The following is a 26,796-nucleotide window of genomic DNA, read 5'->3' on the forward strand; positions in this document are numbered from 1 at the left end:
ATTAATCTTACTGATATTTTAAATATTATTGTGGGATTCAGCAGATAATAGAAGGATCTTAGTAAACATCTAAAATTTGAATACTTCAATGATTTTTAAATGTGTTTTTTGGTTGCGGGACAGCAGTTTCTATAGAGCGGCCCATATGTTTGTTCAGTGTCAAACCCGTGACCTTGTCATCGCTGCAGAACTGAACAGTTTCTGTCTTCTTCTGCACACTTTCTTTCATCGCATATCTTAACGCATGAGCTGTGAAGTGTTAGGGTTTCTCCAGAGCTCGTCCTGCTCTATTAAACACACCGCACGGCACGATTTGGCAGTGATTCAGATACAGGTATTAGTTTTACTTACAGTTTAGTTTATTTTTGTGCAATATAAATTATGTACAGGAAGATGGGGAAAACCCATGAAGGCTTATTTAAAGCCTCCACCTAAACATTGAATTATCACAAAATTAACATACGGAAATGAATATGACTACAGTTATTAATAATAATATATTTTAGAATTATAATTAATAATAATGATTTTATTAACAATCCAATTCAAGTTTATTTGTATAGTGTTTTTCACAATAAAAATGCTTGTTTGTGTTCAGTTAAAAAAAGACGATTGTTGCAATTACAACTTGTGATCGTAAGGATTACAATACATTATTAATACATAATATTATATTTAATTAGATAATATTACAATATTAGGATGAAATATGATGGTTTTGCATGTTGCTCCAAAGTTGTCCTCATCTGAAATCTTTTCAATTAATTCTACAAAGTTCATCATAAAACCATCTTTTATTTTTACAGAAACTTTCATGCATTAAATGCAACTTAAAATGCATGAAGGAAATTTGCAAAGATTGAACTGTTCAAGTCTAAAATAACAGCACTAATAAAATTATGCATGAAAATGAAAACACACGGAATGAAACTCAGAACTCTCTGCGGTGGGAAAATGTTTGTTTGGGGGCTGATTCCTGATTTCCTGTCTGTCTTTCAGGTAGTTTGAGGTCTCACTGACATGTTGAGACGCATCGAGCAGCCGCTCTGACTGTCTGTGAGTGTGTGTGTGTGTGTGTGTGTGTGTGTGTGTGTAGCAGTGACAGAGCTGTATCAATGAAAGTGTGTATGAATGAACCGTGTGTGTGTGTGTGTGTGAGACAGAGGTGTGGCTCTCACTGTCATAAACTCGTGCTGCTTTCTGGAGTGGCGTCACATTCATCAGGAGACGCCGAGCAGGTAAAAATCTCTCTCTCTCTCATCAGTAACTTTATTATAATGCCGCATGAATGTCTTCATGATCATGTTAATGTCAAGTCTTTATTTCTCTAGCGTGTTATGCAGTACAGGTTGTTTGAAAGCAGTGATAGTGTTAGTAATAGTTGTGGCTGACGGCTGCTGTGTCAGTCTTGTGTTGATATGAGGAGCAGTCAGTCATTTTACTCAACATCAAGCCTAACATGATCCTGCACTCTTCAAAAATTAAGCTTCTTTATGGGCATCGACTGTTTCATGAAGAAACTTTGACATCCATGGAATCTTTCCACAAAGACTGTGTGAAAAACCTCTTTACAGATCATTAAAATGTTCTTCACACTGAGAAAAACATGGTTCTCCAAAGAACTGATCACCGAACGCTTCTTTGGGGAACCAGAAATGGCTCCTCTGTGGCATTGCTGTGAAAACCCTCAGTCGGAAGCTGTATTTTCAGCGAGTGTAGTCAGAAGTGTCTTATGAAGACATTTAAACACTATTTGAAGGACTCATAAATGGACAGATCATGATCTGCTCTCGATCTCCTGACGTCAGCAGGTTTGTGAGAGCATTATATTCAGTACAGCTAGTAAATATCATTATCATCTTAGTATAAACCATTGAGTCTATGAGACACTGTGTTGTGTAGTGTGTGTGTGCGTGTCTGTGTGTGTGTGCGTGTGTGTGTGTTTGTGGGAGGTTGTGGGTTCGTGCCAGACTGTGTGTGTTTGTCTGTTTTCAGAGAACTTCTGGCAGACAGTTAAACCTGTTTTCATCACAAATCACACACACACACACACACACACACACACACACACACACACACACACACACACACTCCAGCTGTCAACAGATCTTTACAGCTGCAATCTTGAGTCTTCCTGTACGTATAAACACACACACACACACATGCGCACACACACACTGATCTAAATGAACAAATATCATAGCCTTATATTGCTTTATATAAAATCCATTATAGTGACACAAACTTTATAAGAAAACTTCAAATCTATATGACCTTTACAGATGGTTTATATGTTAGATTGAGTTGTGTCAGATTTAACTCCTGGATACGGTTTCTTCCCCAAAATAGAGATAAATACAAACACACACACTCACACTCACACACACAGTAAACATGTTCAACCTTGATAGACAATTTCAGAAGTGTGTGTGTGTGTGTGTGTGTGTGAATATTTGCAGGTTCCGAATGTTTGAAAATGTCCTCACAAATATAATAAAATAAATAAAAACATAAATGCTAATTTTTTATCTTACAGTTCTTTTTTTCTTGCAATTGAGAAAAACTTTTATTCAACGTCGGAGACAAACTTCCACAGGTTCATGTGAAGGGAAGGATCAGGCTTAGTGGTGGTTTAGGGATTTATACCATTGCGTCTATGAGCCGTCCTCACTAATAAAGTGAAACCAGCGAGGGTGTGTGTGTGTGTGTGTGTGTGTGTGTGGTTAGAGCTGAGGTGTGTGTTTTTTGAGATCACGGATGCATTAAGGTGGCGTCTAACTTGTCGACTCAAAACAACTTAATTGTGGTCGGTGAGTCTCACTTGATGCTGAAATCTGGCCTTCTTCAATCCGATCCGGAAAGATTCTGCCCGATTAAACTCGCATCTCAGATTCCTGTTCTGCTGCTGCAACCGACTCGATCAGGACGCGAATCTCGGAGCATCTTTACACTTTACATTGAACGTGTGGTGAGAAAGAAACGGATTTAAGTCAGTGCAGGTGAACTGGATGATTGTGTTTTGAACTGAAAAGTTTGGTTCACATCTGAGCAGAACTGTGTGAAAGAAGCTCACTGGTCAGCAAGAATTGATTTCAGACACTAGATCTAGACTAGCAGGGTCATTACGGCCGCGCCAACTCCCTGGGATGATGTAAAAGAAGCTCAGATGTGTATTAGAGGTTGGTGCGTTCATGCGGCTTTGCAGACGCTGACAGTCAAACCGCGGCTCCGCTCACGAGGAACACAGAGGCAGCACTTCCAGCCGTCTTTCTGTTCTGATCAAAACTTCATTTGCAGAAAGAGAGCGGGAGAGAGAGTCCCAAACTACAAACAACAATGAATAAAATGTGCACAAAAATATATACATGGACAAATACGAGAAAATACAACCGCCTAAGTTGTGCTAGAGCAGCAGTACTGTCTGACCAGGACTGTAATGGCACTGTGCACCTTAGCTTTTGGACACGCAATGGCATATGACAGACTAATAGATATTAACTCTGAGTTCATGTGTTTCAGCAGTTAAAGCAGCATATAAACAGGATATTTATTTTAACAGAATTTTGCCTCGTCTTTGCCCACGTCTCCTTCGTGAAGAAGGCAATCCTGTAATGCATTGCAACAAGCTCAGAGGAAATGGTGGATCAAAAATGTTGATTATAAAGCAATAGTGTCTTGTACATGAACCGTCATGTGCACAATCATTGATGAATCATTCAGACTGATCTGTTTGTGTGTGTGGTTTTCTGACGGTGGTGTTTTGTGCGTTCGCAGGTGAAATCAGATTCCCATCCACAGTCATGTGGTGATACGGTCTCTCTCACACACACTCACACACGCATCATGGCGCACCCGTACGACCCCTGGTTGCGCGCCGGGCCGCCGCAGGACGAGGTGAGCGTGTCCGGCTGGTGGGACGTGCACACTGGAGCCGCGGCCGGCTGGATGGACCTGCAGGGGGCGGGGCTGGGGGCGGGGCCAGGGCAGGGCGGGCCCATGAGCTCCTACACGGCCGACCCTCAGATGTGCTGCCTGCCTCCCTCCGGCTCCGCCCACTCCGGCCTGCACTTCCCGCCCGAGGGCTTCAAGATGGAGCCGCTGCCGCAGGATCTGCTGCCGCTCCCGCAGGCCTCGTCGTCCTACTCCTCGGAGGAGCCGCAGGACGCCGCGGGGGCTTCCGCACGGCCGAAGTCGCAGCGACGCGCTGGTGGCCGCGCTCCCGGTCAGGCCTCCTGCCGCTGTCCCAACTGCCTGAGCGCCGAGTCCCTGGGAAGCAGCAGTGGCGACGGCAAACGCAAGCACCTGCACAACTGCCACATCCCCGGCTGCGGGAAAGCCTACGTGAAGACGTCGCACCTCAAAGCGCACCTGCGCTGGCACAGCGGCGACCGGCCCTTCGTCTGCAACTGGCTGTTCTGCGGCAAGCGCTTCACCCGCTCGGACGAGCTGCAGCGCCACCTGCAGACGCACACCGGCGCCAAGCGCTTCGGCTGCAGCTCCTGCCCGCGCGTCTTCCTGCGCGCCGACCACCTGGCCAAACACGTGCGCGTGCACGAGTCGCCGTGCCAACCGGCCGAAGAGACTCACTCGGCGACGGGAAGCGGCACCGGCGCGACGTCGCTGCTCAGAGTCAAGACGGAGTCAGAGAACGGCGACGACGACACGACGAACGCCTAATCGACTCTGATAGACGAGACTGAAGGCGACCGATATGAACTATATTCACATCTGTAAATGACCTGTAGAAGGTGGCATTGGCATGTAACACGTAACATAATGCTTTTATATCTTTAGTTTTATTTATATTTGTACATTTTGTGTTTCATTCCCTGTTGATTAACTTAAAGATGTGTTGTGTGTCGTGTGTGAGTGTTTTTATTGCTGTAATCTCAAGATTTGTAGTAAGGATATGTCATTAGTTTGAATAAATATAAAGCATTTTGATATTTTTTCATATATGTCTTGTGAAAGTGCCATAAATACATCAAACAATAAACAGGTTAGGCAAAATCCAATTCAGCTAACTCATTTATTTATACTATGATTGATTGTTTTTTCACTTCTTAAATTGACCACCAATATTCAGTTTACAGAACACTTAGATTTGAAAATTAAAAACAAGGTTATCATAAATAAAGTACAAATTAAATCACTAGATAGAAAACATTATCATACAACGACATTAAAAAAAGGAAGAATCTTCAGCTTTGAAGCCTTCAAAACAAGCAGACTCAGATTCCTCTGTTTTCTTGAATTTCACCAGAAGCACCATCACATTTTCATACACTTCAGGATGCTTTTGGTAAAACCCCCACTACACACACACACACACACACACACACACACACACACACACACACACACACACAAATTGGATTGAGAATTTGAGAGAGGGGCGAATGAATGGGCCTCATTTATAAAGCGTGCATACGCACAGATCTGATCTTGGAGTGTGTGTACGCTTAAATCCACTCCAACGCTCATATTTATAAAAACTGTTGTTGACGTGGAAAAGTGTTTAGCGCCATGTCAGGGTTTGAGCTATTCTAATTCTATTCTATCTAATTCATTCTAAATTAAAGGATTTGGACGATGACTGGTGACCTGTTATATGTAAATGACGTTAATTAGGTGTCGTTTACAACGTGGAGAACTGAAACCATTCAGCTGCTCCCAAGTTCAAGATCATTTGTGATTTATCGATTTCACATCTGAAAGAGAGGCATACGCTCTGTGCAACATTTTATAAATGAGGCCCCAGGTGTGAGGTGATTTGATTGGTTCTTACCTTCACCAGCAGGATCAATAAGATAATGAGCAGGATGAACCCGCCCTCTGCACCAGTGCCGACGATCAGCAATTTACTGGGTGGAACGACAAACTCCGCACTCACTTTAGTCTGAGAGGAACAGAGAGAAACTATCCAGCCTTCAGTGTTGATCATCATTAAATGATGGATGAAGGAATGAGATGTGTGTACCTGTGATTTGTGAGGGTCGTCCTGCAGAATGAAGAAGAAATAGTTATAAATATGACAGTGTCTGTGTCTGTAATACTGTAACTGTTTTATGCTTCTAAATGAAACATGGCTTGAAGACAGTTGCAGAGCAACAATCCTGAATGAAACAGCCCCTCCTAACTTTACTTCTATGAGTGTCTGCAGAGCTGTTAGGAGAGGTGGAGGTGTAGCTGCTCTATTTAAAGATGTCTATCAATGCAAGCAAGTGTCATTTGGTGATTACTTGTCTTTCGAATACTTGGGTATTGTGTTAAAAGGTGCTCCTCGCATCCTACTTATAGTTATTTACAGGCCTCCAAAACTCTCCAGCCTTTGTGGAGGACTTTACAGAACTGTTATCAGCAATTTCCTCAGAGTTTGACTGTTTTGCTATTACTGGGGACTTTAACATCCACATAGAAAATGCAGAATCTAATATGGCAAAAGAAATCATAACTGTTTTGAATACTTTTCATCTGACTCAACATGTACATGGACCTACACACAATCGTGGACACACTCTAGATTTAATTATTAGTAAGGGTCTAAACATTTCATCCATTGTCATTAAGGATGTAGCACTATCTGATCATTTCTGTATTTTCTTTGAAATATTGATCTCTCCAACTGTTGAAGCTAGATCTATCTCTGTCAAAAAGCGATGCTTAAATGAGAATACTAGTGCTCTGTTTATGAAGGCTATATCTTTAACACCAAGCATATCTGCAGACTCTGTTGATTTTCTCCTTGATTCTTTTAACTCAAAAGTACAGAACGTTATTGATAACATTGCTCCTGTGAAAGTCAGGAAAAAGAGTGGCAAACAAAAAGCACCATGGAGAAACTCAACAGCAGTGCAAAATTTGAAAAGACAATGCAGAAAAGATGAGCGCATGTGGCGAAAGACAAAACTTGAAATCCACTATAACATCTATAAAGATATCCTTCATGCTTTCAATGTGGAACTAGGCAAAGCTAGACAGACCTTCTTCTCAAATATTATAAACAGAAACTTAAACAACACCCGCACTCTTTTTGCTACAGTAGAGAGACTAACAAACCCCCCAAGTCAGATTCCCAGTGAAATGCTCTCAGACAGCAAATGCTGTGAGTTTGCTTCCTTCTTCTCTGAGAAAATTAATAATATCAGAAAGGCGATCAGCACATCCTTGAGCTGCACTGGGTAAAACAGATCAGATCACAACCTCAGAAAGTAGCTATTATGTCTGTTTTCGAAGCAATTGATGGTAAAATTTTGGAAGAAACAGTACAGCACCTTAAAACATCAACCTGTGCCCTTGACACACTTCCCACATCTTTTTTCAAAAGCGTGTTTAACTGTTTAGAAGCAGATCTCCTAGAAGTGGTAAACACCTCACTTCTCTCTGGGACTTTTCCAAAATCCCTGAAAACTGCAGTTGTCAAGCCCCTCCTGAAAAAGAGCAATCTGGATAACACCATATTGAGCAACTACAAGCCAATCTCAAATCTTCCTTTCATAGGCAAGATCATTGAAAAAGTTGTTTTCAATCAGCTGAACAAGTTCTTAAGCTTGAATGGATACTTTGACAACTTTCAATCTGGTTTCCGACTGCATCACAGCACAGAGACAGCGCTCATAAATATAATAAATGATATTCGCCTAAACACAGATACTGGTAAATTATCAGTGCTGGTTCTTCTCGATCTCAGTGCTGCGTTTGACACTGTCGATCACAACATACTTCTTGACAGGCTGGAAAACTGGGTTGGGCTTTCTGGGATGGTCCTTAAATGGTTCAGGTCATACTTAGAAGGGAGAGGTTATTATGTGAGTATTGGTGACCATAAGTCTGAGTGGACATCAATGACATGCGGAGTCCCTCAAGGTTCAATACTTGCACCCCTCCTGTTCAACCTATATATGCTGCCACTGAGCCAAATAATGAGAAAGAACCAAATTGCATATTACAGCTATGCAGATGACACACAGATTTACCTCGCCCTATCACCTAACGACTACAGCCCCATTGACTCCCTGTGCCAATGCATTGATGAAATTAAAAATTGGATGTGCCTAAACTTCCTTCAGTTAAACAAAGACAAAGCTGAAGTCATTGCATTCGGAAACATTGATGAAATTCTCAAAGTGAAAGCGTACCTTCACTCTAGGGGTCAAACAACTAAAAATCAAGTCAGGAATCTTGGTGTGATTTTGGAGTCAGACCTGAGTTTCAGTAGCCATGTAAAGACAATAACTAAATCAGCATATTATCATCTCAAATATATTGCAAGAATTAGATGCTTTGTCTCCAGTCAAGACTTAGAGAAACTTGTTCATGCTTTCATCACCAGCCTGGTGGATTATTGTAATGGGCTCCTCACTGGCCTTCCCAAAAAGACCATAAGACAACTGCAGCTCGTACAGAACGCTGCTGCTAGGACTCTGAGCAGAACCAGAAAACATGAACACATCACACCAGTCCTCAGGTCCTTGCACTGGCTTCCAGTTGCATTTAGAATTGATTTTAAAGTACTGTTACTTGTTTATAAATCACTCAATGGTCTAGGACCTCAATACATTGCAGATATGCTCATAGAATATAAACCTAACAGATCACTCAGATCATCAGGATCAAGTCATTTAGAAATACCAAGGGTTCACTCAAAGCAAGGAGAGTCTGCTTTTAGCTGTTACGCCAGCCGCAGCTGGAACCAGCTTCCAGAAGAGATCAGGTGTGCTCCAACAGTAGCAACATTCAAATCCAGACTCAAAACACATCTTTTTATCTATGCATTTGCTGATTGAGCACTGTGCTATGTCCGAACTGTTTGCACTTTATTTTATACGTATTATCTTTTTATTCTTTAAATTCCTTTTCCTGTTTTTATATTTTATTTTTAATGTATTTTATATCTTTTATGTATCATCTTGTTATTCTGACTTTTAATGCATTTTAAATATTGCTGTCTGGTTGAAAGAGATGGGAGAATTAGGAAGAAAGCATTTGTGATTAGGTTAAAATTTGGTAAATTTGGATAAAGGGACAAACCATGGGGAAATTTGAGCTGTAGTGCATGGTTAAGATATCTCTGGATTACAGTCAGGACACTTTCCAAAGGGGAAATTTGAACTGCGTTGCATAGATAAGATATCTCCGGAAGGGGGATTAGAGCTGTGTGGTGCAGTTTGAGGTGTCTTGGCAAAAGGGGAGATTGAAACTTTGTTTATCAGTTTGAAGTGCCTTAACAGGTAGCAGTCCTATCGTTTGAGGAAGATCCATTCAGATCTGCTCTGATGGATAGATCCGTTTAGATCCACTCTGACGGACAACAACAACAACAACAACAGCAAAAAATCTCCCTAAGACTTCCTAGCTCATCCATCCAGATAGCAAAATTCTCTGTTTTTACTGTTATTTCTATTCCTTATGTTCTATTTTTATTATTCTTCTTTATGTAAAGCACTTTGAATTACCATTGTGTATGAAATGTGCTATACAAATAAAATTGCACTGCCTAACAGTGACATCAGTCATGAACTCAAGAGCTGCAGGTCTGTGGTATGAATTCAGACTGACACTGACGATCACACACAGCTGCTCGTCTGTAGATGGCAGCACAAGCACAACATCAATTATGGCAAAGCTACAGCTTTCATTCGCTCACCTTCAGGCCGGTTGACGTCTGGTTGTAGCGGCTTCTGTTGAAGTGGAGCTCGGCGCTGATATCGAATCCTAAATCCTTTCTGAACTCGTTGAAGGAGTATTTCTACAGCAGAAGAAACAGAGTCTGATTTCAGAATTATTTGGTCTTAAACTCGTGTTTGTTTGTCTGTGTTCGTCACTCACGCTCTCATATTCCTTCACGTTCTGGAGAGCTGCGTCTGCCGTCAGGATGAAGTGAACTTCTGAAGATTTCTGCAGATCAAACTGACCACACTCAAACTTCCCGCAGTGACCGTCCTGAAACATCAACACAACACTGAGAACTGAAACACTGACACCAATAAACCAGAGAATCAAATGAACTAAACAGAGATGAAATCTGTGTGTTTTTAGTCTCCAATATTGTTTGAACACCAGACTTTTATTTTAAAACATCTCTTTTGTGTTCAACAGAAGAAAGAAAGTCATACAGGTTTGAATGGCATGAGAGTGAGTAAATGATGACAGAATGATCATGTTTTGGGTGAACGATCTCTTTAACAGCAGGTGTGAATGGGTCTATGATCTCTTACCTGTGGTTTGGTGAATTTGCACGGCACTGAAGAGTTCTGTAGAGAAGAATAGAAGATGTTCATTCAGCAAAACACATGCTGGTTTGAAGGTATGATCTGAAGAACGAGTGACGCACCTTCATGCTGAAGGTCTGAGAGGTTAAAATCACATGTGTGGTTTGACAGGGCAGGATGAGTTTGAGCGACACCGGCAGACCTTTGAAACCCAGATTCTCCACCTGTGAACACAAACACACAGACACACAGCAATCTGATCACGTCAAGCCCATATTTACCTCATGCTGACACATGAAGTTCACGACACAATGAAGCTGCAGATGTGTGTTTGACTCTCTGACCTTGTAGATGATGTTGAGAGGTTTTGGACCTCTGTCCTCCAGAGAGAAGTTCAGATACCTCACAGAGTCTTCAGCCACTCTGACAAACACACAATATATAATACAACTGATAATGGTAATAACACTGTGTGTGTTTACAATAAAGACATTAAAACAGAAAGTGAGGAAGAGGAAGACAGAACAGAGAAAGACATGTAGATGTTGAGTTTTCAATCATTCAGAGATGAAGAGAAGAAACAGAAGAGAGAAGTTAAATAAATGCCACTCACAGACTGATTGCCAGATCAACGGCGAACTGAACCGGGATGCTCCTCCTCACCACCGTATCGCTGATGTTTCCATTATTATCACTGTGAACAAACAAACAGAACTGACTCAATGAACATGAAGTCATTCTTAACCTTCATAACCTGGATCATAAGCTCACATCTCTGCTGATCATTACTGATATGAAACAGCGCTGAAAACAAACACATCTGTCAAGTTCAGCCTCACTCACCTGTTAGCGGTGATCATCATCTCCATCCTGTCAGCCCAGTCGTAATCCCGTTTCACACGAAATATTGCCAGAAAAAGAGTCTAGAACACAGTAGAAATCACAGAAGTTTGTAGCAAGGCCAAGAGAATGATTGAAAAATGAGAATGATTGAAGAAAAAAAAAACTCATTTATTCTCCCTCATATATTCGGCTTCTAGCAGGTAAAGAGAGATGCTCATTTTTGGGCCCTTTAAGAGAAGCGAGCGGACTGAAGAGAGGACATATTCCCGTGAAACTGAAACAGCTGTTATTCTTCTGAGATTCTCTGCACACAGTGGACAAGATCCGTTACTAACAGTTTCACAGGTAATTTACATATTTATTTATTTACTTATTTATTTATTTTCAACCTTGTAAAAGACTTGGGAAATACATAATATATGGCATATATTAAATATGACCGAGACTTGGTAGTGCTGTGACAGGAGTGGAAATTAACGGGCAAAAATACCACCAAAAGGTAACACAAATGGTCACAAAATTCACAATATTTGGCAAAAAAGCCACTATATGAGTTCCCCTTATACATATATATATACACACAACGATCAGGTATAAAATTATGACCACCTTCCTAATATTGTGTTGGTCCCCTTTTGCTGCCAAAACAACCCTGACCCGTCGAGGCGTGGACTCCTCTAGACCCCTGAAGGTGTGCTGTGGTATCTGCACCAAGATGTTAGCAGCAGATCCTTTAAGTCCTGTAAGCTGTGAGGTGGAGCCTCCATGGATCGGACTTGTTTGTTCAGCACATCCTACAGATGCTCGATTGGATTGAGATCTTGGGAATTTGGAGACCAAGTCGACACCTCAAACTCGTTGTTGTGCTCCTCAAACCATTCCTGAACCATTTTTGCTTTGTGGCAGGAGCATTATCCTGCTGAAAGAAGCCACAGCCACCAGGGAATACCGTTTCCATGAAAGGCTGTACATGGTCTGCAACAATGCTTAGGTAGGTGGTACGTGTCAAAGTAACATCCACATGTCTGGATGGACCCAAGGTTTCCCAGCAGAACATTGCCCAAAGCATCACACTGCCTCCGCCGGCTCGCCTTCTTCCCATAGTGCATCCTGGTGCCATGTGTTCCCCAGATAAGAGACGCACCCGGCCATCCACGTGATGTAAAAGAAAACGTCATTCATCAGACCAGGCCACCTTCTTCCATTGCTCCGTGGTCCAGTTCTGATGCTCACGTGTCCACTGTTGGCTCTTTTGGCAATGGACGGGGGTCAGCATGGGCACCCTGACTGGTCTGCAGCTATGCAGCTCCATATGTAACAAACTGATGCACTGTGTATTCTGACACCTTTCTATCAGAACCAGCATTAACTTCTGGAGCAGTTTGAGCTACAGTAACTCGTCTGCTGGATCGGACCACACGGGCCTGCCTTCGCTCCCCACATGCATCAATGAGCCTCGGCCGCCCATGACCCTGTCGCCGGTTCACCACTGTCCCTTCCTTGGAGCACTTTTGATAGATACTGACCACTGCAGACCAGGAACACCCCACAAGAGCTATATGCTGCCACTGAGCCAAATAATGAGAAAGAACCAAATTGCATATCACAGCTATGCAGATGACACACAGATTTACCTCGCCCTATCACCTAACGACTACTGCCCCATTGACTCCTTGTGCCAATGCATTGATGAAATTAAAAATTGGATGTGCCTAAACTTCCTTCAGTTAAACAAAGACAAAACTGAAGTCATTGCGTTTGGAAACAAAGATGAAGAATCTTGGAGTGATTTGAGTCAGACCTGAGTTTCAGTAGCCATGTAAAGACAGTAACTAAATCAGCATATTATCATCTTTAAAAATATTGCAAGAATCAGATGCTTTAGAGAAACTTGTTCATGCTTTCATCACCAGCAGGGTGGATTATTGTAATGGGCTCCTCACTGGCCTTCCCAAAAAGACCATAAGACAGCTGCAGCTCGTACAGAACGCTGCTGCCAGGATTCTGAGCAGAACCAGAAAACATGAACACATCACACCAGTCCTCAGGTCCTTGCACCGGCTTCCAGCTGCATTTTTTGTAATTGATTTTAAAGTACTGTTACTTGTTTATAAATCACTCAATGGCCTAGAACCTCAATACATTGCAGATATGCTCATAGAATATAAACCTAACAGATCACCCAGATCATCAGGATCAAGTCACTTAGAAATACCAAGGGTTCACTCAAAGCAAGGAGAGTCTGCTTTTAGCTGTTACACTAGCCGCAGCTGGAACCAGCTTCCAGAAGAGATCAGGTGTGCTCCAACAGTAGCCACATTCAAATCAAGACTCAAAACACATCTTTTTATCTATGCATTTGCTGATTGAGCACTGTGTTATGTCCGAACTGTTTGCATTTTATTTTATATGCATTATCTTTTTATTCTTTTAATTCCTTTTCCTGTTTTTATTTCATTTTTTAATGTATTTTATATCTTTTATGTATCATCTTGTTATTCTGACTTTTAATGCATTTCAAATATTGCTGTCTGGTTGAAAGAGCTGGGTGAATTAGGAAGAAAGCATTTGTGATTAGGTTAAAATTTGGTAAATTTGGATAAAGGGACAAACCATGGGGAAATTTGAGCTGTAGTGCATGGTTAAGATATCTCTGGATTACAGTCAGGACACTTTCCAAAGGGGAAATTTGAACTGCGTTGCATAGATAAGATATCTCCGGAAGGGGGATTAGAGCTGTGTGGTGCAGTTTGAGGTGTCTTGGCAAAAGGGGAGATTGAAACTTTGTTTATCAGTTTGAAGTGCCATAACAGGTAGCAGTCCTGTCGTGTGAGGAAGATCCATTCAGATCTGCTCTGATGGATAGATCCGTTTAGATCCACTCTGACGGACGACAACAACAACAACAACAAAAAAAATCTCCCTAAGACTTCCTAGCTCATCCATCCAGATAGCAAAATTCTCTGTTTTTACTGTTATTTCTATTCCTTATGTTCTATTTTTATTATTCTTCTTTATGTAAAGCACTTTGAATTACCATTGTGTATGAAATGTGCTATACAAATAAAATTGCCTTGCCTTGCCATCACAATTTGGTCCTTGTCAAACCCGCACAAATCCTTACGCTTGACCATTTTTCCTGCTTCTAACACATCAACATATTATATATATATATATATATATATATATATATATAATAGATGTAGATATATATATATATATATGCACACTTTATAAAGACATTTGTAGATGTAAACATGTAGGTGATAGACTTTGGTCTCTCATATAGACTGGTCACAATTATGAATATAGAACTACTGATACAAAATTCTTGCATTTATATATACAAAAATCAGAATAATTACAACATAAAAGGAAAAGGTGGATTTAAGGTTATAAGGCATGACACTCATGGTGTCAGAATGCCAGTTTGTCAGTCCAGTCTAAAGCAAGACGCATCCCACAGCAACATTTTCTCAGATAGTCTGATGGCACATAAAAATGAATAGTAAATAAATGACTTTCAAGTGATCCCTTACAAAAGTGTGTATTGAATATGCTAAACACAGAAACTTGAACATGACGTCATTGGTTCTCGCGCATCACACACTCACATTTGAGCTTCTTCTCTCTTTGCGGTCTCCTACTTGAAGGTGCATACCACCACCTACTGGACGACACCAACATGACAGCTGACATAAAATAAATGACTTGGGCTTAGGATAGCGACACCGTTTGTTAAAAAAAAAAGCTTTATCGTCCCCTGTACTGATCCTTGAGATCAGCTCGGGACATCCCTAATTAATTCAGCTCCTCATGATGACAGAGATGTGAAACTAAGTGCTTATGCATGTTTATGTTTCATTATATGAGGAAAGATATAGCAATCAGATGCAGGAAACATGTTTGAACAGAAAGGTGGAGTGTGTCTGTGTGTCTTACCACGGTGCCGCTGCGGTACACTGGTAGATTGATACTGCAGGTGGTTCTGTTCATAGCACCACTGTCACGATCACCACAGCTGCTTCGAGTCCGGCTGGGCTGTTTGTTGAACACACACACACACATTTTTAAAGTCCTTAAAACAACACAGACTTTCAGATATAGTTTAGAAGCTCTATATTTAATATTTTTATTCTTTGACAAATGAATGACAGTGTAGATTTGGCTTCATTTTGGAATTTGAACTGGCCAGATCTCACAGGAAGCTGAACTGACAGGAAGACAGATTTACAGAAAGAAATTCAGTACAGGCAATGCATTCTAGGAGTTAAAGGGTTGTTCTACCTTGGTCCACAAAAGTTAATTTACTAAATATGATGAAATAAATAAACTAAAAACGATCTTTTATAGTTGGTATTTGAAACATCTCTCCATCTAATTTAAACTTTAAAGAAAAAAAACTTTCAAAAAAGACGTTGTCAATCCAACATTCATTCTTGTAGTTAAAAATAGACTATTTCATTTCTTTGAATTTCAATTTATTTTAACTCTACATTTAAATTTGAATTATAATTCTGAATTCCTGTAATTCTGCTGTTTGCTCTCAATTCAAATTCAGCTCAAATTCAGGTATTGAACAGAAATTTTAAACTCATTCTCAATTCATTTCTGAACGACACACAGCTCTGTTATGTAGCAATAATTCTTCACAAGTAAACTGACCTTGTTTATATGTTTTTACATTAAGAGTCCTTAGTTTGACGTGTGGATAGCTGTACCTTAACGGTGTCAAATTTTGAGAGCGAGAGGCCTTCTGGGTAGTGCAGCACTATGCTGGTGTTGAAGGAGTCGTCGCCTGGGTTGGCCAGCGATATGAGGACAGTGAAATGAGCTTGATTCACCACCAGTAACGTGTCGTTCCTGCAGAACAAACCAAATACAAAATCTCATGTTTAATTAAAAAACAAGACCTTATGAAGGATGACAATATTCAGAAGCATTTAAAATCATATTTCACATTAATATCATGTTTGATTTATTTATTGGTTGTTTCTCACGTAAAACTGAAGTTCAGCTTCAGATCGGACACACAGCTGTTTAAATTACAGTTCCTTTGAAACGGCACCTAGTCACATACAAAACAGAAACTTTTATAGAGATTTTGAATGTTCCAGAAACTTTATACAGTGAATCTGAAGGATCTTAATAGTTGACTGATATTGATCTGATATTTCTGGGCAGAGAGAGACATGAATTTAACAAGCCTATAGTGTATAAATAGAGATGTCTGAAGCTCAGCTCACCTCGACATACTCCTTCGTCCTGCTGTGGATGTCAAGAATAGCCATGGTGCTTTCAGAAAACATCTTGGTTTGTGAGAAATTAATTTGTATCTTCAGAGGAGACACTATGTCGGTAGTGCAGCGCTAAAACAAACACAACGTTTGCTGTCAAACTGAAGCTGCCATGATTGGCTGAATCTGTGATAGATGAAATGTACCTTCATGAAGATGGGGAAGCTGAAACAGGAGGTCCCAGAATCCAGCAGGACGAACTGCTGCAGAGTCCTGGATGACAAATCATTCTGAACGAAGAATCCTCGATTGATTCCTCTCATCACGTCCACATTCAGGTTCAGAGACACATTCAGGTTCTTCTTGAGAGATCCTGAGAGACATGAGAAGGTAAGATATGGAGGCCATGCTCTTCATGTGACAGAAACTCTTTGAGATGTCATTGACGTTACCACTGCTACTGGTCCGCTCGGCCACCGTCAAACACGAAGTGAGATTAAACGCGTTTAACTCTTTGTCACTCGGGCATTCAAAGTCGGTCAGACTGATTTCACTGGGACTGAAACTGAGCTGTGCAGATACAGACATCACAGGACGAGCCCTGAGAAGAGAGAGAAAAGAGTAAACAGTTAATGATACAGTGAGACTAACTGGGCCTTGAAAAACTTGACCGACTCAAGCTGATAGTTTACTAAAATCATTACATTTATTCTCCAAAAACAATTAAAAACTGGCCACTGATGTGACTGTACTCAAACAGAGCCAGAGTTCATAAATGACACCTTGTGTTGAGACTATGAGAGAATCTTTACATTATTCTGTAAATGAGTGGTAAAAAGTCCTACTTGAGCAGCACAATCCCTCCTTGTGCTCCGATCACGACATCTGTCAGATTATCATCGCTCATGTCCATCTGACCGGACAGAGACACTCCAAACTGCTTCAGACCGGGCAGAACCGACCGCGCTGGGATCCGCTAAACACACACACACACACACAGGTCTATTGTGCCAAAGCGGTTCATCATTGCACACATTTATCCTGCCATGTCTGTCTGTTTATCTGTGAACATTTGTCTCGTCTGGGATTCTGGGTTAAGCTGGACACAAACACAGTGTTTGGGATTGAGGGAACTAAAGCAAAGTCTCACCTGAGCGTGTTCGGGGTTTATTCCACATGTCTTGTCGCCCAGGTAGATGTAGATGACTCCCTCACCGTCATTCTCAAGTGGTGCTCCGACTGCCACATCTGACATGCTGTCTCCATTCAGGTCCTTTAATGAAGCCAAAGATGCTGCAAATCTGCCTGTGTTTGACTCACTCAAGTTCAGTGTCTTCTGAAAATACTACAGAGAGAGAAAGAGAACTTAATCTTCATTCATCAGCACATGACCAGCACCGATACAACGTATTTCCATGACTTTAACCCTCTGGAGTCTGAGGCTGATTTGGGGCTTGGAGAAGTTTTGACATGCCCTGACATTTGTGCTTTTTTCAGTTGTTCATAAACATATTAATGACAAAAGTGTCATTACACTGTATTCAGCACAAACTAGGCTACAATAATATGTGAGGAACATGTATGTACATGTTTGTATTTTTGAAGGAATAATGTTTATGCGTGGTTATTGAAAAAACAAAAAACTTAAGTCACTGAAATAAGGCCATAAAAAGTATATTAAATCTGTGTTCGCAAGACTTTTGGGTATTGGAGGTTGTAGACTAGAGTTTTTGCTTCAGAATTATGTAAAAATTATGCTGCCTACTCCTTCATATAAAACAATAATTTGATTTAGTTTTTGTAAGACACTTTATGTCAAGAAACACAGTATGCGTGGAGGCGTGAATCTGCATGAATAATGGGCCATTTACACCTGAGAAGACAAAAGAATCACATAATAATGACCTGAAATGACTTGCATATTAATGAGCTCTTTCAGTCAGGTAGGCTGTGAAAAAAACCCTCTGTAATAATGTCTCAGCTCATCATAAACAGCAATACTGTGAAATATTATTACAATTTAAAATAATGGTATTCTATTATATTCTCTAAAATATAATGTATTTCTGTGATACAAAGTGTCTGAACAATTATGTTACCTCTATGGCATTTCATATAGGCTTTTAGCTTAAAAGCATGCACATTTGGAGAAATATTGATGGATTCTTATATATTTATGTCAGTTTTCTATACTGAGAAGTAATATTTATTGTCATCACTATGAGTGCTGGATACTGTGTTTTCAATTCATACTTGTAGCCAGAGGGCACTCTCTGTACACCTTTAGTCCACAAATTATTCTAAAGAAGAAGAGGACATTTCAGGAATGGTGTTTTTAATTCATACTTGCAGCCGGAGGGCGCTCTCTGTACACCTTTAGGCCACAAATTCATATAAAGAAGAAAAGGAACTAGGAACTAACGGCATGTCTTCTAGAGATCGCTAACCATTGCTTTAACATCCAAATAAACACTTTTCAAGACAATAAATACACGATTGAGACGATGAATGCATGTATTGCCTCTGAATTTGCGTCTGAATAGCACTGGCTCTGTGGGCGTGGCCGCATTAGCGGATAATGAGCTGAATCACAGACTTCTGACATGGCTCTCTTTTCATACAGATTACATAAACACAGAATGTTTGTTTTCGATTTGACTTGCATGATTTAAAACCTGACATTTCAACGTTTCTTTAGACGTAAGTGTCATTTTTTTTGTCATTAGTATTCATAAGTTATAGTTCATTTTCTGAGAACTGTCAGATTGGACTTCATTCAGAGGGAGACAAGAGATCACGCATCATGTTAGTTTTCTTTATTTTACAAAAAGCACAACATTGTGTTTTTACTCTGAGTGTACACAAATAAAAGAAGACATTCTATAGTTTCAATTGATATATTACTTATGTCTCTATGACAAGAAATGACGGAGTATTTTAAGTCTGTTTTGCTGCAATGTGAAAAAAATCCCGCAAAACGCGCCAGCGCGTTTTCAGACCTCAGGGAGTTAATATGATTCACCGGGAACCTATTACACCGGCAATCCCACTAGAGCAGGGATGGGCAACTTCAGTCCTGGAAGGGTAACTGTCTTGCAGAGTTTAGCTTCAGCCATAATCAAACACATCTGAACCAGCTAATCAATGTCTTCAGGGTCACTAGAGCTACAGGCAGGTGAGTTAATCAGGGTTGGAGCTGAACTCTGCAGGACACTGACCCTCCAGGACTGAAGTTGTCCATCCCTTCATTGGAGAAACACAATGGTGATGACTAGCAAACTTCCAGTCACAGGCCCTGACATTAATCACCATATGTTTTTGTATTTATAACTGGAGAATGTTGTGAATCTGTCCATACCTCCTCTGATAAAGCGTAGACGTACAGCCTCCCTTCTGCCCTCGGCTGAGACTGATGAAATAACGGAGCTCCGACCAGAAGGAAATCTGAGTCTCCGTCTGAGTCCAGATCCAACAAACTCAGAGACGCTCCAAAATATGATCCAATCTGATGACAAAAATCAATCAAAATGAATGTAAGGATGTTTCTATGTGGTTGCTTTGCAGTTGCTAGAGGGTGGTTACTAGGGTGTTGCTAAGTGGTTGATAGGCAGCCCTTACAGAACAAAAATATATGGGAATATACTGCAAAATATAATGTGATATATAACATAATACATTTCCATATGGGAAACTAGTGCTTATAATTTTCAATATACGCATTGACCATGTATGTGTCACGTTGGGTTAAGGCAGACAAAGGTAGACAAAGACGAACAGGTCAATATCACAATACTCCAAATTTAATAAACACAATCCAAACGGGCAGACAGGCAGGAACAACACAATATAGTATAACAGACAAAGACTGAGTGCATGGGAGGAACTTAAGTAGCAAACATAACAAGGGTAATTAATAGGACACAGGTGATACAAATGAACTAATGATGAGGAGCGGGAAAACAGAACAAAAGAACACATGATGAGTGTGACAAACTGAAAGTCCATAATAATGAAACTAAAACAAAACATAACTGTGACAGTATGACTATATATTGATACTTATACATTTTTTTTTTTTTTTTTAGAAATGAAGACAAAAATAGCATTACATGTAATGTTCATAAAGTTTTATCCTTTACTGTGTACATATATTGCACATACATGTTCCCATATAAATGTGAATATATTGTAAACACACATATATACACACATTTTCAGAATGAATTAAAGCAGATTTCTAGTTCCCAGCATGCTTTGCGTAAGTAAATGTTAAAATTAAGTGCCATTTCCTGTGTTTTTTCTCAATAATATAGGGGGAGACCTGTTAGTGTTTAATGTTCTATTATTTTGGAATTTAAAAGGTTTTCTGGTATGTGTGAGTTTTTGGGGTCATGAAGAGTAGAGCCTGAGGTTAGGATGATGATTGGATGAACATCAGTAAAACTATAATAACTTTATTAAAAAACGTAATGGCTGTGCTCTCTTCAGCACAGTGATAGTCTCTTTGGAAGAAACTTTAGTACATGAAGGTGTGCTTTTGTTAAATGTCTCTATATATATGTGTGTGTTTATACTGCTTGAGTAAATATATCTGCAATATATGACACATGCAGTACCATATCTGATCACATATAAATCTATATATTGTGAAGTATATTACTGAATATATAATTACATTATGATTGTCACAGTGGTGTCAATGAACAGGCAAAACAGTGAATCTAAACACAGGAAAAGTTTAATAAATGACATAGAAACACTAAGAACAATGACATGGAAGGAAACCACACAACACCTACAGCTACAAATGAAACACAAACGCTATATAAACACATGGAAGACAAGATAACAAGGGGACAAGGTAAATGGAAACACCTGGGAAACCTAATCAACATGAAAAAAAAAAACTACAAAGCATGACATAAGACAGGAAATAACGTGACAATGATATATTGGTAAATATACTGTCACATATTTTTCAATATATAAAAAAGCAGCAATTCCTATGGGAAGTGACAACGGAGTGGAAGATCCAAATGCGAGCTTTATTAACTGAAGAGCGCAGTCAAACAGGCAGAAGGTCAAACACTGGCAAACATATACAAGAAGGCAAGGCAAAAGGGTAATCCAAAAACACAGGCAAGGGTCAGGGCGGGCAGCAAAGATCATAAAACAAGGAAACAGTCCAGGGTCAAAACACAGGCTAGGCAAGGCATGGAACAAGGAACACGAAGACTAGGGAAAACAATGGCTAAACAATACTCAGCCGGGCATGATTGAAACACAGGGACTATTTATACACAGGCACAAACAAGATAACAAGGGGGCGTGGTCCAATGAGTGTCCATGGCAACAAACAAGGGGAGCAGCAGGGGAACATGAGGAGCACACACAGAGGAGATACAGGGAACACAGAAAGGGAACATGACATAGCCCCCCTCCTAAGGAGTGGCTTCCAGAAGCTCCTAACAACTTCCAAGAGGCAGAGCAGAGGTGAACAAGGGGGCGGAGTGAAGGGCCAGGTCCATGGAGTGGAAGAGGGCATGCCAACAGAAGCGTAACAGGGTGCCAGGGAGGAGCAAGTGGCCAGGGTGGCACCGGCTGGGTAGTTGGCCAGGGTGGTGCAGGCTGGGTAGGTGGCATCCATGCCAGGTGCAGGGACTCTAGGTGTCTAGGACCACAGCGGGTCGGGTGCCTCAGAGCCATGGAGGGTCCGCACTTCTTAGGGCTGAAGCGGTTTCTGAAGCCGGATAGTGGAAAGGAGCAGACTCATGGAGTGGAGCGGGCTTGTGGAGTGGAGCGGGCTCGGCGACAGGGGCAGAGTCTGGACCGGAGTCTGGCGAGGGCTCGCCGACTGGAGCGGAGTCTGGCGCAGGCTCGGCGGCTGGAGAGAAGTCTGGCATGGGCTCCAGTGCCAGTGCTCCAGTGCACGGACTCTGGAGCAGATTCATTGGCTGGAGCGGATTCAAGGTCTGGAGTGGGCTCTGGGGTGGATTCATGGACTGGAGTGGGCTCTGGAGCGGATTCAGGGACTGGAACCGATGTGTGCGCAGCCCACACACACCAGATGGCTGTGGCCATAATGACCAGCGCTGCAATCTCTGGGGCCTCAGGCATGGTAGCCATCTCGTCGGAAGGCTCAGGAGAAGCAGCCATCCTGTCCGTAGACACTGGCGGAGCGGCCGTCTTGTCCGTAGACACTGGCGGAGCGGCCATCTTGTCCGTAGACACTGGCGGAGCGGCCATCTTGTCCGTGGACACTGGCGGATTTGAGTGCGCAGCAACCTGCGGACTTAAAAGCGAGGCGGCCGGCGGGCCTGAGTGCGAAGCGGCCAGCAAGCCTGAGTGCAAAGCCGGCAGACTTGAGTGTGTAGCGGCCGGCGGAGGCTTCGGAATGCCAGCTGCTCATGCTGAAGTCAGTGGTGGATCATCCACACTGGACAATAATCCTCTCCGCTCTCGGACGGGTCCAGAGACGTGACGTGATTCTAGACGATCAGCGGAGACGTGACGTGACTCAGGGTGACCAGCGGAGATGTGACGTGGCTCTGGAAGAACAGCAGAGATGTGACGAGGCTCTGGAAGGTCTGCTGTGACCTGACCTGGCTCACGAAGATCAACTGTGACTTGGCTTGGCTCAGGAGGATCAACTGTGACTTGACTTGGCTCAGGGATGGCGGCCATCTTGATTGGAGACTCTGACATGGTAGCCATGTTGTGACGAGGCTCTGATGCAAGAACTACAGGATGGGAAGGTACATATAACACAGGGCTAGTGCTCCTCCAAACTGGCTTTGCTGGTGACTGCGATGGGCCAAGCTCCATGGCCACTGGAGCTTGGTGAGTGTTGCCCCTCCCCAAAAAGTTTCTAGGCAGCAGGTCCTCCTCCACCTCACCCACAGTGAAGGGAGAACCACACAGCAGCAGGGCATAGTCCAAGTACTGTGCCAGGGTCCAGCCAGGACCTCCATCTGGCATCAGTTGAGCAATGTCAAAATCCAGTCCACTCCAAAAACATTCAATAAGCATTACCTCATCTAATGGCGCAAGGTGGCAGTAAGTTACAAAGTCCTCCGCATATTCTTCCATGGGGCGGCCATTTTGGTGATTGTGACAAAGAATGCTCACCGGGTCTCCTGCTAGATCCATAGTTGAACTGGAAATGCTCGTAGAAGCCGCTGGATCTTGGTATGGCTGAGTATTCTGTAACATATGGGACGTGACAACGGAGTGGAAGATCCAAATGCGAGCTTTATTAACTGAAGAGCGCAGTCAAACAGGCAGAAGGTCGAACACTGGCAAACAGATACAAGAAGGCAAGGCAAAGGGTAATCCAAAAACACAGGCAATGGTCAGGACGGGCAGCAAAGATCATAAAACAAGGAAACAGTCAAGGGTCAAAACACAGGCTAGGCAAGGCACGGAACAAGGAACACAAAGACTAGGGAAAACAATGGCTAAACAATACTCAGCAGGGCATGATTGAAACACAGGGACTATTTATACACAGGCACAAACAAGATAACAAGGGGGCGTGGTCCAATGAGTGTCCATGGCAACAAACAAGGGGAGCAGCAGAGGAACATGAGGAGCACACACAGAGGAGATACAGGGAACACAGAAAGGGAATATGACAATTATATCTTATAATTAAAATATATTGTTATATATTTGCACAAGATAATATTCTGTATATATATATATATATATATATATATATATTGAAATACATGATTTCAAACCATTGTGGTAATTAACACATTCATTTACACTATTAATTAATAAAATATGTTATAAAGGTGAAGGAGTGGATTCTGAAATCCACTGCCGCTTCAATATATATCTTTTAAGTTATTAATCAACATTTATCTTTCTGTTAAATAATTTGAATGACTTCTTCAACGTATGTTAAAGCATTTCTTTTCCTTTTCAAACACTAGAAAATAATCTTTAATATTGTCTGTACCTCTCACTGAGAGATAAGAACATGTTATCAGTATGTTTGGGAAAGTTTCCTGCTCAGAGCAGAGCTCAGATCAACTTCAGCCTTGAAGAAGCTGTGAATCATGTGAATCATGTGTATCTGTGTATGTGTGCTAAATGTTTTGTGCAGGTCCCTTTGTACTGGACAACTGGCACTCTGCTTGAGACCAGCAGACGCTATGTCATGACCCCAAAAAGACATCCGGTACCTAAATCCAGAGTCCCCTCGTCAGCATCGTGACGAATGGAGATATGCTTCTGACTATCTGTCCATGTGTGGAAGATTACCAAATCTGTCTATTTTTCTTAGCCAATCAGAATCATTCAACCTGAAATAATGATGTAGTTAGTTGACTCTGTTAGAGTATAATTGTTGTGGAAATGTGAATGTATGCAAAGCGGCCTACGAACTCCTTGAGAGACTTGAAGCTGGCTTCTGCTGATAAAACTGCAAACTATTCTTCATTAAATGTTTCTTCAATTTATTCATTTTTTAAACTTTGACTCCGGGTCTTTATTCAACATATCTGGTCTTTTGGGTCTTTAACTGTAAAATTCCCCTTACAAAGGAATTAATACATTATGACACATACAATTAATAACAATTTATATATTACTTAATCTATTGATCATATAGACTCATTATCATACCATTTTATTATTACCATATTACCATATTATCATTACCATAAGTCATTAATTAATGGTTTAGTTCTTCATGAGTCATACTGTACATTAACACATGATTATCTGTGTATTAGTTAAACATGAATAAATGCATATTAGTGCACCAGTATTGTAAAGTGTTACCATATATTTTCTTTTCGTAAGGTGAAAGTGGTTGGTGGGTGGCTGCTGAGATTTTCTAGATGTTTGCAGTGGTTTTGCAGGAGTGTTTCTAAGTGGTTGCTTCTTGGTGGACTGTAGGGTTTGGGAAGCTCTGCTCTCACCAGTGGAGAGTTAATATCATGTCAGAGGGTTCTTCTTCACTAACTTGTTCTCCGGTGATGTTCCCCGTCACTGTCCATGCGCCTTCATTCTTGGTGAAGAGGGTCACCAGACCCGTGTGTTCGGCCCGCGGCGCCCCAGAGAACAGAAGAGAGACGCCGCCTCTCATTCCCAGCACAGCAGAGTAACCTGAACATCATCAGCATCATTAAAACATGCACAGACTCTTCACATCAGACCAGGAAGGAGCAAAAGCTTCAACATACCCATGTACGAGTCTTTACTGACAGCTGGATCCTTAATCTCAGTCTCTTTGAATCCAGATCCTGATCCCGTCACTTCATACAGAGATCCACGCCAGTCATAAGATCCACCCGAACCCACAATCACAGAGTCCTGAAACAAACGCAGCAATCTCAGCTTCAGTCTCAGCCTACTGACATATCACATATGTGATTTATGGCATATTTCTGACCTTGTGGTAGAGGACACTGAATCCACTTTGTGATAACTCTTTCTGTCCGTATTTGCTGTCCTTTGACCCTGAAACCACAGAAGGAAAACTCTTAAAATCATCTGTGGATTCCTCATTAGCTGCTTTTATTTAACACGTTACACAGTATGTCCATTTTATTTATGCTTGCATTTTACATTCAATCTTTTTTTGCAGGTTGTCAAGAAGTCCTTCAAGTCCATTGTAGTCTTGAATGTAGAAGGTGTTTTTTGTTTTTGGTTCTGAAGCCAGATGAGTGAGTCTGGTTAAGTTAACCTTTCCCACCTGATGAACAAAAACATCATTAAATCTGACAGTGCAAAAACACTTTTAATAACATGTGAACTGAAACAACTCAATGTGTAAAACAACTTTTATTGAACTTGGATTTTGTTCTTGAAAAATAGAAACAAACTAAAAATGGACTGCTAATCTGTGGATAATTTAGTACTTGTAGTACTTGTGACTTAAAGCTGAAGTGGTCAGTCAAACAGGGTCAGTCTCGCCCCAAACTCACATGAGTCAGAAGTTGACATGTCAGACAGCTCAAACAAACCAATGCTTTGAAAGCGTTCACAGTGTTTCACTCTTCAGGAATCAAACTGACTGACTCACAGTGACTCTGAACATGAAACTGACACACCGCAAACTATCTGAACATGAATGAAAATGACCAGCTTGAGCTGTAAGGAAACTCACCCCAATGATGTAGCGGAGGATATTTTGCTCATCACATGTTTTAAGGATGATATTTTCAGCATCTGGATCAGTGGGGTCTCCATCTGTGATGATCACCAGGGCTTTCTGAGCGCTGAGATCGGCTCCAGACGACGGATTATTCAGGAGATTGGTTCTGGTGATTTAATAAATCAGAAATAATGACATATGAATATTTGATCAGTGTCATCATGCCTCTGTAGTTTCTACACCAGTGTGTTTTAACTTCTAATTTAAAGAATGACAAAGTCCAACTTTAATGTGTTTATCAGACCAGAACAAAAGAGAAAAACTACAGAAAGAGCCATCATTGTGTGCATTTCAAGACTTTTCCTCTTAAAGTGTAAATTCAGTGATCATTCAT

General features: G+C 41.3%; 1 protein-coding gene and 1 pseudogene across 1 annotated transcript; one reads left to right on the top strand and one right to left on the bottom strand.

Moving 5' to 3' along the window:
- Positions 1-5,015, top strand: sp6 (Sp6 transcription factor). The gene is made up of 2 exons (XM_048182204.1): positions 1-1,238; positions 3,775-5,015. Exons 1-2 carry the CDS (start codon positions 1,116-1,118, stop codon positions 4,675-4,677), a joined length of 1,026 nt encoding a protein of 341 aa, XP_048038161.1. The 5' UTR covers positions 1-1,115; the 3' UTR covers positions 4,678-5,015.
- Positions 5,011-26,796, bottom strand: part of LOC125263215 — a 26,257-nt pseudogene continuing 4,471 nt past the window's right edge.

This window comes from Megalobrama amblycephala, linkage group LG2 (genome assembly GCF_018812025.1).
Source record: "Megalobrama amblycephala isolate DHTTF-2021 linkage group LG2, ASM1881202v1, whole genome shotgun sequence".
Classification (NCBI taxonomy): Eukaryota; Metazoa; Chordata; class Actinopteri; order Cypriniformes; family Xenocyprididae; genus Megalobrama; species Megalobrama amblycephala.